The sequence below is a fragment of the Carcharhinus amblyrhynchos genome, chromosome 20 (assembly GCF_965287045.1).
Source record: "Carcharhinus amblyrhynchos chromosome 20, sCarAmb.v2.hapA, whole genome shotgun sequence".
Classification (NCBI taxonomy): domain Eukaryota; kingdom Metazoa; phylum Chordata; class Chondrichthyes; order Carcharhiniformes; family Carcharhinidae; genus Carcharhinus; species Carcharhinus amblyrhynchos.
Window position 1 is genome coordinate 14,126,566 of NC_137343.1, and position 10,837 is coordinate 14,137,402.

At 43.8% G+C, this 10,837-nt stretch overlaps 1 protein-coding gene across 2 annotated transcripts in view; it reads left to right on the forward strand.

The window, feature by feature from the left end:
• The window catches only part of tchp (trichoplein, keratin filament binding), a 33,871-nt gene that overhangs the window by 13,627 nt on the left and 9,407 nt on the right, over positions 1-10,837 (forward strand). For both annotated transcript variants that reach the window (XM_080208108.1, XM_080208109.1), the window contains exons 8-10: positions 951-1,017; positions 4,774-4,946; positions 6,277-6,358. In XM_080208108.1, coding sequence (XP_080064234.1) covers positions 951-1,017; positions 4,774-4,946; positions 6,277-6,358 — 322 coding nt within the window. The remainder of the gene's footprint in view (positions 1-950; positions 1,018-4,773; positions 4,947-6,276; positions 6,359-10,837) is intronic.

Consider the following 10,837-nt stretch of genomic DNA (forward strand, 5'->3'; position numbering starts at 1 on the left):
CATTTTCTGCATTACCAAAATGGATGGGGTTCTTAATAAGTAACATAATCAATATTCCATAAAACAGATACAACAGTTATTGTGTCAAAAAAAACTCATTGGACGGTAGTAGTTTCATGGTAACTCTCTGGCTTCATGTGTTTGAGTAAATTGTTGAAATTGTCATTGTGATTTACAAGGCGAAAGTGCATTTTAACACTTCAAAAGAAAGATCTGGTTTGTGCGGCTTTCTTTGTCTTTTTGTCAAACATTTTCTTGCTCATTTTAGGTGTCTATGTCTACTCCCTCTCCCCATATCTCTGAGCTACTGGATTCAATTATGATTCTTTTGCATACACCACTCTGAAGCAGCCTTCATGAAACTGCTCAAATTGTCATTTCCAATGTTTTCTCAGGTTAGAATTTGTAATGAGTAGTGAAAGGTACAGAAAAATCCAAGGAGGATTGTTGCTATCTTAGAGTTGGAAGAGACTTGCTTTCTGCAAAGTTTATTTATTTATTAGTGTCACAAGCAGGCTTACATTAACACTGCAATGAAGTTACTGTGAAAATCCCCTAGTCATCATGTTCTAGCACCTGTTTGGGTACACTGAGGGAGAAATTAGCATGGCCAATTCACCTAACCTGCACATTTTTGGACTGTGGAAGGAAACCCACGCAGACATGGAGAACGTGCAAACTCCACAGAGGCAGTCACCCAAGCCGGGAATCAAACCTAGGTCTCTGACATTGAGAGGCAGCAGTGCTAACCACTGTGCCACCTTGCCACCCTGGCATGATGGGTTACGATGCTGCCCCGGCTTGTGTCATGATGGGCTCTGGCATTGGCTTTTTCAACTGATATGTTTATTGATTTTTTTTTTCCTTCAATAAATGAACTCTTAAACATCGGCATTTTTCCTTTAATAAAGATTACTTCACGTGCTGATGTCCTCTGTTCCTCTTTGCAGCCGGATACTGAATCGTCAATACAAGACACAGATGAGAAGACGTGCACAGCAGGTTCAGGAAGAGTTGGTAAGGGTTCCTGATCATCCAAAAGTTTAAATGTTTCATTAATAGACTTACACCAACAGGTGACGGTAGGCTCAAGCTTGGGTGTAATGTGCACGTTTGTTAAATAACTTGACACTGTTGCTCAAAAGGAGAAGAAAAAATGTTTTTGTAAGTTAGGGGAATTTCAATGTAAAGACCAGATAAAGCACTCTAAAGAACAAATAACACTTGGTGGATTCAGCACTTTAAGGAGTAAAGACTCTGACTGATGTAAAGTAGTGTGGTAAGAAGTTAAACACAAATGAATTGTTAAGGAGCAGCTTATCCTATCAATCCTCCAACAGTGCCTCATTACAATCTAAGTGGGAGTAATTAGTGATTTGCTTTATCTTGTTTCTGTACTTTCAAAGTGTCATAGAATCAGAATACCTATAGTGTAGAAGTAGGCCACTTGGCCCACCGAGCATGCATCGATAACAATTCCATTCAGACTCCATCCCTGCAACCCCAGCATTGACCCCGACACTAAGGGACCTTTTTACCATGGCCAATCCCCTAACATGCACATCTTTGGACTGTGGAAGGTAACCGGAGCACCTGGAGGAAACCCATGCAAATATGTGAAGAATGTACCAACTCCACACAGACAACCAAGGCCAGAACTGAACCTGCGTCTCTGGTGCTGTGAGGCAGTATGCTGAACACTGCACCACCATGCCATGCGAAGTATGATTTATAATCTTTCAGTGTCCTTCACTGAGTAGGGCAGGGTGGTGAATGCATTGCTTGCCATTCTAACTGACCATTTAACATGGCGGAGGGCAGTTAGAGTGACTATTTCTCCCAGTGGCAGAGTACATTTATTAATATCACTGATGGCACAGAAGACGTGGAGATCCTCGGCACAGAAGACATGGAGATCCTCAGCGCAGGAATTTGTGAGTACAGACCTGCCATCCGCCATTTCCTGTTGTAACATGTTGGAGCTCAAATGCACCATGCCAGTCTTCAAGTAGGGTTACTCATACACCCTACTAATTCACCTGGAAACAGTGTCAAATCAACTAGAATGTTGTTGGCTGATCAAGAAGCAATTGTCATCTACCATGAATGATGGACATTGAAATCAAAAAGGCCAGGCAGTACATAGAACATTACAGCACAGTACAGGCCCTTCGGCTCTCAATGTTGTGCCGAGCTATGTCCAATCCCAAGTTCGAGCTATCCCTTCTCTATAATTCTGGAGTGCTGCTTGTGCCTACCCAATAACTGCTTGAAAATTCCTAAAGTGTCCGACTCCACTATTGCAGCAGGCAGTCTATTCCACACCCCAACCACTCTTGGACATCCCTCCTATATCTCCCACCATGAACCTTATAGTTATGCCCCCTCGTAACAGCTATGTCCACCCCAAGGAAATAGTCTCTGCATGTCCACTCTATCAATCCCTCTCATCATTTTGTAAACCTCTGTTAAGTCGCCTCACATCCTCCTCCGCTCCAAGGAGAAAAGCCCCAGCTCCCTCAACCTTTCCTCATAAGACCTACCCTCCAAACCAGGCAGCATTCTGGTAAATCTCCTCTGCATTCTCTGCAATGCTTCCACATCCTTATAATAAGGTGACCAGAAATGAACACAGTATTCCAAATGTGGTCTCACCAACGTCCAGTATAGTTGCAGCATAACCCCATGGCTCTTAAGCTCAAACCCCCTGTTAATAAATGCTAACACACTACAAGCCTTCTTCACGGCTCTATCACTTGAGTGGCAACCGTCAGAGATCTGTGGATATGAACCCCAAGATCTCTCTGTTCCTCCACATTCCTTAGAACCCTGCCGTTGAACCTGTAATCTGCATTCAAGTTTGTCCTACCAAAATGAATCACCTCACACTTATCAGGGTTAAATTCCATCTGCCACTTTTCAGCCCAGCTCTGCATCCTGTCAGTGTCTCTTTGCAGCCTGCAAGAGCCCTCCACTCATCCACTACTCCACCAATCTTGGTGTTGTCAGCAAATTTACTAACCCACTCTTCAGCCCTTTCTTCCAAATCATTGATAAAAAGCAGACGACCCAGCAGTGACCCTTGTGGTACATCGCTGGTAACTGGCCTCCCGTTTGAAAATTTTCCCTCCACCACCACCCTCTGTCTTCTATGATACAGCCAATTACTTATCCAATTGGCCAAATTTCCTTCTATCCCACACCTCCCTATCTTCTTCATAAGCCTACCATGGGAAACCTTATCAAACGCCTTACTAAAATCCATGTGTACGACATTAACAGCTCTACCTTCATCCACACACTTAGTTACCTCCTGAAAGAATTCAATCAAATTTGTGAGGTAGGACTTACCCCTCATGAAACCGTGCTGACTATCCTGGATTAAACTAAATCTTTCCATATGGTCATAAATCCCTATCTCTCAGGACCCTTTCCATGAACTTACCGACCACCGAAGTAAGACTAACTGGCCTATAATTACCAGGGTCATTCCTATTTCCTTTCAACAACATTTACCACTCTCCAGTCCTCTGGCACTATCCCTGTGGACAGTGAGGACCCAAAGATCAAAGCTAAAGGCTCCGCAATCTCATCCCTTGCCGCCCAAAGTATCCTAGGATGTATCCCATCTGGCCCAGGGGACTTATCCACCCTCAGGTTTTTCAAAATTGCTAATACATCTTCCCTCAGAACATCTACCTCCGCCATCCTATCAGCCTGTATCACACACTCCTCCTCAAAAACATGGTCCCTCTCCTTAGTGAACACTGTAGAAAAGTATTCATTCAACGGCTCACCTATCTCTTCTGACTCCATGCACAAGTTCCCACTACTATCCTTGACTGGCCCTAACCTCACCCTGGGCATTCTTTTGTTTCTCACATAAGAGTAAAAAGCCTTGGGTTTTTTTTTATCCAACCTGCCAAGGGCTTCTCATGCCCCCTCCTAGTTCTCCTAAGCTCTTTCTTTACCTCATTCCTAGCTGCCTTGTGACACTCAAGCGACCCAACTGAACCTTGTTTTTCATCCTTACATACGCTTCCTTTTTCCTATTGACAAGATATTCAACCTCCTTTGTGAACCATGGTTCCCTTACTCAGCCATTTCCTCCCTGCCTGCCAGGGACATATCTATCAAGGACGCGCAGTATTTGTTCCTCAAAAAAGCTCCACTTTTCGTTTGTGCCCATATCTGACAGTTTCTGCTCCCATCTCATGCTCCCTAATTCTTGCCTATTCGCATCATAATTACCCCTGCCCCAATTATAAACCTTGCCCTGTCATGTGACCCTATACCTCTCCATTGCAATAATGAAGGACACTGAATTGTGGTCACTATCTCCAAAGTGCTCTCCCACAAACAAATCTAACACTTGGCCCAGTTCATTACCCAGTACCAAGTCCAATGTGGCCCCACCTCTTGTCGGCTTATCGACGTATTGTGTCAGGAAATCCTCCTGCACGCTCTGTACAAAAAGTGTCCCATTCGAACTATAAACAGTAGGTTCACCTAGAACAGTAGGTGAACAATCTTCAGGTTCCTGCAGTCTGGAGCAGCGGTGAGAACACTACTTTTGTAAAGTGGTGCAAAATGCTGCATATTTTGTTTCTGATTACTGGACTATAGGTGGTGCGTATCATTGTGCTGATGAGTGATTCTGTTGTCAATGACTTATTTAAGCATTTTTTATGGAAGAATGCTGTCCACCTTTTAATGGATTTTTGTAGAGTATAAATTGCTCAGTTCTCTGTTCTCTATCTTCTCAATTTGCAGGAGATGGATCGCCAGTTTCTTGCATCCTTGATTGAAACCGAAGAGGCGGCCCAACACTTGCAGTCAGCAAGGCGTGAACAGGCCAGAGCAGATGCTGCCTGGATGAAGAAAGTCATTGAGGAGCAGCTGCAGTTGGAGAGAGAGCGGGAGGCTGAACTGGACACTATATTTAGGTCTGACATCGATGATTTGTGCTGATAGTACGCCATTTATTTGGATGGCAACAATTGCACTGTAAGGAAAGCGATAACGAGATGGCTGTATTCTCCCCTCCTTATCACAGGAGCATGAAATCTTGTATATATAGATAAGCATTCTTTCTGTTGAATACTTCCAACAGATTATTATTATAGAATCCCTACAGTGCAGAAGGAGACCATTCGGCCCATCAAGCCTGCACCAATAACAATCCCATCCAGGCCCTATCCCCATAATCCCACATATTTAGCCCCCTAATCCCTCTAACCTACTCATCCCGGGACAGTTAGTGGCAATTTAGGCATGGCCAATGCACCTAATCTGCACATCTTTGAACGGTGAGAGGGAACCAGACCACCCGGAAGAAACCCACACAGACATGGGGAGAACGTGCAAACTCCACACACAGTGACCCAAGCCGGGAATCGAACTCAGGTCCCTGCAGCTGTGAGGCAGCAGTGCTAACCACTGTGCTGCCCTTGTTCGTGGTTTCTTGCAGACAGTGCTCCAGGCTAAGGCTGCCCAGTTGTAGTCTGTTATTTCCTAACATAATACTCTTCTGTGCAAAATAAAATTATTTAAAATGAAACTTTGAATTATAATTGATGTCCCAATCGAGTGCACTCTGCTGCTTTCCCCAGTGAGCTATTGAAATATTGAGTCTTTACTTAACCTTGACTCGGACCATTTTTCCCACTTGGTCCACCTCATCACCTTTTAACAGCGGCATAAATTGCTTGGTGGTGTAAGCGAAATGTCTTTTGAGAGTTGGCATAGCAATGTAAGTTATTCCAGGGCAGAGCTCTCAGTCAACATGTGATTTTAAGCAAGAATTCCTGTTCTGATGTATTTAATAGACATTGAATAGCCTTATCATCGAATAATCCTCTAAATCAAAATCCGCATTTTGTTTAAATTTCATGGAGTCTGTATGGTTTTGATCTCCTAAACAATGGAAGGAGACATTTGAAAGAAGCAAAAACAATGCTTCTATTTCTAGGATATGACAACATTAATTAAAAGAAAAGAACTTCCTTGGACTACAAATAACATAATCTGTTTTTCTATTGGGAGCCTACAAGGTTTATAAATAGAACGTGATTTGTTGCATTTGAGTCTTAGGAATAAATTGGGGAGGTTATTACTTTAAAAGTGTTGCATCCTTTGAAGAGGTTATTTTCTCAATTTTCAATGCAACACTTTGCAGTGACAGTATGTAAGTGCAGCCAGGATTGTAATAGTATACTGAAATTGTTGGATGCACAAATGGGCTTTCAAGTTTGAAAAAAATTCCTCTGATTCCAGGGAGGAGGCCCAACGTATGTGGCAGAAACGAGAAGAGGAGTGGGAGAGAGAGAGACAAGCAAGAATGCGGTTAATGCAGGAGGTATGGAAGTCACGTTCTTTGCTTGATTTTCCTGATTAGTTATTTGAAAATGTCAGATTGTTGCTTTTATTTATTTTATGTCTTAGTGTCGATTCAGGCAGCCTCGCAAATGCAGTAATGGTGTTTATGTACATCCACCTTGTATCTGTGAATGCGAATTAAGCATTTTCTTTCCAAACATTGAACTCCCCGGATAAGTAGCCAGTGCTAGCTGGTTTACTAGGAGACTTGATTCATGCTTCCTTGCAATTGGTGAAACATGATGTGCATCTATAATTCCTCACACTGTGTTATTATGCTTGGTTATACTGTCAGTACAAGGTGGAGTAAATTTACCCTAGGGAACAAGGAAGCAAATAACTTATCCATCCCAGAACCTTATTTAGGAGTGGCTCTGGCCAGACTTGGAGAAAGTCACCTGCCTTTTCTTTCAGCCAGGGAATGATTCAAAATACACAGGCAACCAGAACAAGTGATGAAATGTTGCTTTGAAGTAAAGAATATAAAGTGCCATGAATAATTGACAGAGGGCAGAGGTCAATTATTCCTCTGTCACAATATTTATTATACAACACAGAAGTCCATTTCATCCCATTCAAATGGGACTTTGTTCCATTCTTACAGTCTCCCCCAAAATTCCCTCACTGTAATATTTTTCAAAAATTAATCTAATTTTCTTTTGAAAGCTGTTGTGTATTCAGTCCCCTGTTGTTTTTGGTGGGGCATTCCTCCTCCTAATCACCCCTCTGTGGAAAAATAATTTTCTCATCCTCTCTGGTGATGGTTTGAAATTTGTGCTGTCTAGTTATCAACCTACTCTGTTCAGTGGAAGTAGGTTTTCCTGATGTATCTTTCCATAATTGTTCAAATTTTGGACATTTCTATAACGGAGCTCCTCTTGACTTTGTTCCAATGAAAAGAGTTCCATTAATATCTCTGCTGTCAAAATGATGCCAGCATTGGTTTTGACAATGTAACAATGAGAGATTAGCTAACTACTTTGGCTGCCTCAGCTTCAAGCTAGGGAGTTGACAAATCAGTGACTTCTGATTGCTATCTTGTCACCTTTTAGGGAGGTATTGAAGTGGGGACACTGACTACTCTTATTGTTTGGATTTTAAAGAATGGTCACTTGTTTCAGGTATCTTGGGGCATGCTGGACCCCCTGGAGCTGTAGGGAAGAATGACAGTCAAAGCTCACAGACAACTTCGCTGCTTGCCCTACATTATTTGTTAACATATACCAAAGGAATAGCTCAACTGACATTTCTATGTCATTTTTATATGGTTTTACTTAAGAATCTTCCAACAAGTCTCTTCATGGAGAGACAGTAGTGTTGTAATCCAGAGGCTCTGCGGACATGGGTTCAAATCCCACTTTGGCAACTGGTGGAATTCAAATTCAGATAATAAATCTGGAATGCAAAGCTAATCTCAGTACTGGTGACCATGACAACTGTCATCGATTGTTATAAAAATTCATTTCCTTCAGTGAAGAAATTAGGTTATCTTACCCAGTCTGGCCTACGTGTGACTCCATAGAATCATAGAAAGTTTGTGTCACAGAAAGGGACCACTTGGCCCATCATGCCCAAGCTGGCTGATAGAATGAACCACCCAGCCTCATCCCACTTTCCAGCATTTGGCTCATAACCCTGTAGTTTATGTCACTTCAGGTGCACATCTAGGCATCTTTTAAATGAGATGAGATTTTCTGCCTCTACCATCCTTTCAAGTGTGAGTTCTAGACTCATACCATCCTCTGGGTGAAAAATATTTTTCCTCATCTCCCCTTAAAGCTGTTTATCAACCACTTTAAATCCATGGCCCCTGGTCACTGACCTCTCTGCTAAGGTACTGCTGTGGGATTTCAGGGATTAGGCCTGTTTGGAGATTCTTGCCAGTGCAGGCTCGATGGGCCAAATGGTCTCCTTCTGCACTTTGGGTATTCTAAGTAGCTAGGTCCTTCCTACCCACTCTGGCCAGGCCTCTCACAATTTTGTACATCTCGATCAAATCTCCCCTCTGCCTCCTTTGCTCCAAGGAGAACAACCCCAGCCTACCCAATCTTTCCTCATCACTGCAGTTTTCCAGTCCTGGCAACATTCTCCTAAATCTCCTCTGTACCCTCTTGAGAGCAATTACATCTTTTGTGTAATGAAGTGACCAGAACTTCACAGAATTGTGGCCTAATTAATATTTTAATTAGTTTCAGCATAACCTCTCTGTTTTTGTATTTTGTGCCTTGGCTAATAAAGAAAATATTTCATATGCCTTCTTAACCACCTTATTGACCTGTCCTGACAACTTTGTGGATTTGTGGACATTCACTCCGAGGTCCCTTACTTCCTCTGCCCTCTGAGTATTCTCCCATTTATTGTGTTTTCCTTTGCCTTGTTTGACCTCCCCAGATGCATCACCACACGTTTCTGTGTTGAATTTGGTTTGCCACTTCTTTGCCCACCTTACACAAATGGATACGATCTGGTGGCCATTACAGAGACGTGGCTGCAAGGTGACAGGGACTGGGAGATGAATGTACAGGGCTATCAAGTGTTTAGGAAGGATAGGCAGGAGGAAAGAGGGGGTGGCGTAGCTCTGCTGATTAAGGATAGTATCAAGGTGGTAGCAAGGGATGATATCGGAGCCAAAGAGCAGAACGTGGAATCGTTGTGGGTGGAGATTAGGAACAGCAAAGGGAGGAAGACGCTGGTGGGTGTCGTCTATAGGCCCCCGAATAATGATCTGGAGGTGGGGCGGGCTGTTAACACGCAAATAAGTGCGGCGTGCAGGAATGGGACGGCAGTAGTTATGGGAGATTTCAATCTGCATATTGATTGGTCGACCCATGTTGGACGAGGTGGGCTCGAGGAGGAGTTCTTGGAATGCTGCCGGGATAATTTCCTTGAACAGTGTGTGTTGGAGCCGACGAGGGAGCAAGCTATCTTGGATCTGGTGCTATGTAATGAGGCGGGTAGAATTAGGGACCTTGCGGTGAAGGATCCTCTTGGAGAGAGTGATCATTGTATGGTGGAGTTTCTGGTGCAGATGGAGGAGGAGAAAGTGTGTTCCTGGACGCGCGTCCTTTGTTTGAATAGAGGGGAGTATGGTAGGATGAGAGAAGAATTGGCGAATGTGGACTGGGGGAATGTGTTGGAAGGTAGGTCTGCTGAGGAGCAGTGGAGGATCTTTAAGGAGATCTTTCTTGGTGCTCAGCAGAAATTTATTCCGATGGTTAAAAAGGACAGTAGGAAGAGAGGTAATAAGCCGTGGATAACGAAGGAGGTGAAGGAAAGTGTTAAATTAAAAGCGGAGGAATTTAGAGTAGCTAAGAGCAGTGGGCGAGAAGAGGATTGGGAAAGGTTTAAATGTCAACAAAGATTGACAAAGAAGTTGATAAAGGAGGGTAGGAGAAGCTATGAGGCTGGGCTAGCACTTAATATAAAAAAGGATAGCAAGAGTTTTTATAAATATATAAAAAGGAAGAGGCTGGCTAGGGTGAACGTTGGTCCTTTAGAGGATGAGAAAGGGGAGCTAGTGGTAGGGGATGGGGATATGGCGAAGGTCTTGAATAACTTTTTTGTTTCTGTCTTCACGGAGGAGGACGTGAATAATTTGCCGGGTGTTAGCGATGGAAAGGTGGTAGGAATGGAGGGTCTTAATGACATTACTGTTACTAGAGAGGTGGTGCTCGACAGACTGGAGGGGCTGATTGTGGACAAGTCCCCAGGACCGGATGGAATGCATCCGAGGGTTCTGAAAGAAATGGCGGAGGTGATAGTGGATGCCTTGGTGGTTATTTTCCAGACGTCGCTGGATTCCGGGGAAGTGCCGGAAGATTGGAAAACGGCTAATGTAACGCCGTTGTTTAAGAAGGGTGCCAGGCAAAAGGCGGGGAATTATAGGCCGGTTAGTTTAACGTCTGTGGTAGGTAAAATGTTAGAATCCATCATTAAGCAGGAAATTGCGAGGCATCTTGAAGGGAATTGCTTGATAGGGCGGACGCAACACGGTTTCATTAAAGGGAAGTCGTGTCTGACAAATTTACTGGAGTTCTATGAGGATGTGTCTAGGGCAGTGGATAGAGGAGAGCCGGTGGATGTGGTCTTTCTGGATTTTCAGAAGGCGTTTGACAAGGTACCTCACAAGAGGTTATTGCAGAAGGTCAGGGGACATGGAGTTGGGGGTAGGGTGTTAGCGTGGATAGAGGATTGGTTGTCAAATAGGAGGCAGAGAGTGGGGGTCAATGGGTGCTATTCGGATTGGCGGATGGTGACTAGTGGGGTGCCCCAGGGGTCGGTGCTGGGGCCTCAGCTATTTACCATTTATATAGATGATCTGGAGGAGGGAACCGAGTGCAGGGTGTCGAAATTTGCTGATGACACCAAGATTGGGGGAACGGCAAATTGTGCGGAGGGTGTGGAGAGTCTGCAGAAGGATCTAGATAGGCTGGGCGAATGGGCCAGGAAATGGCAAATG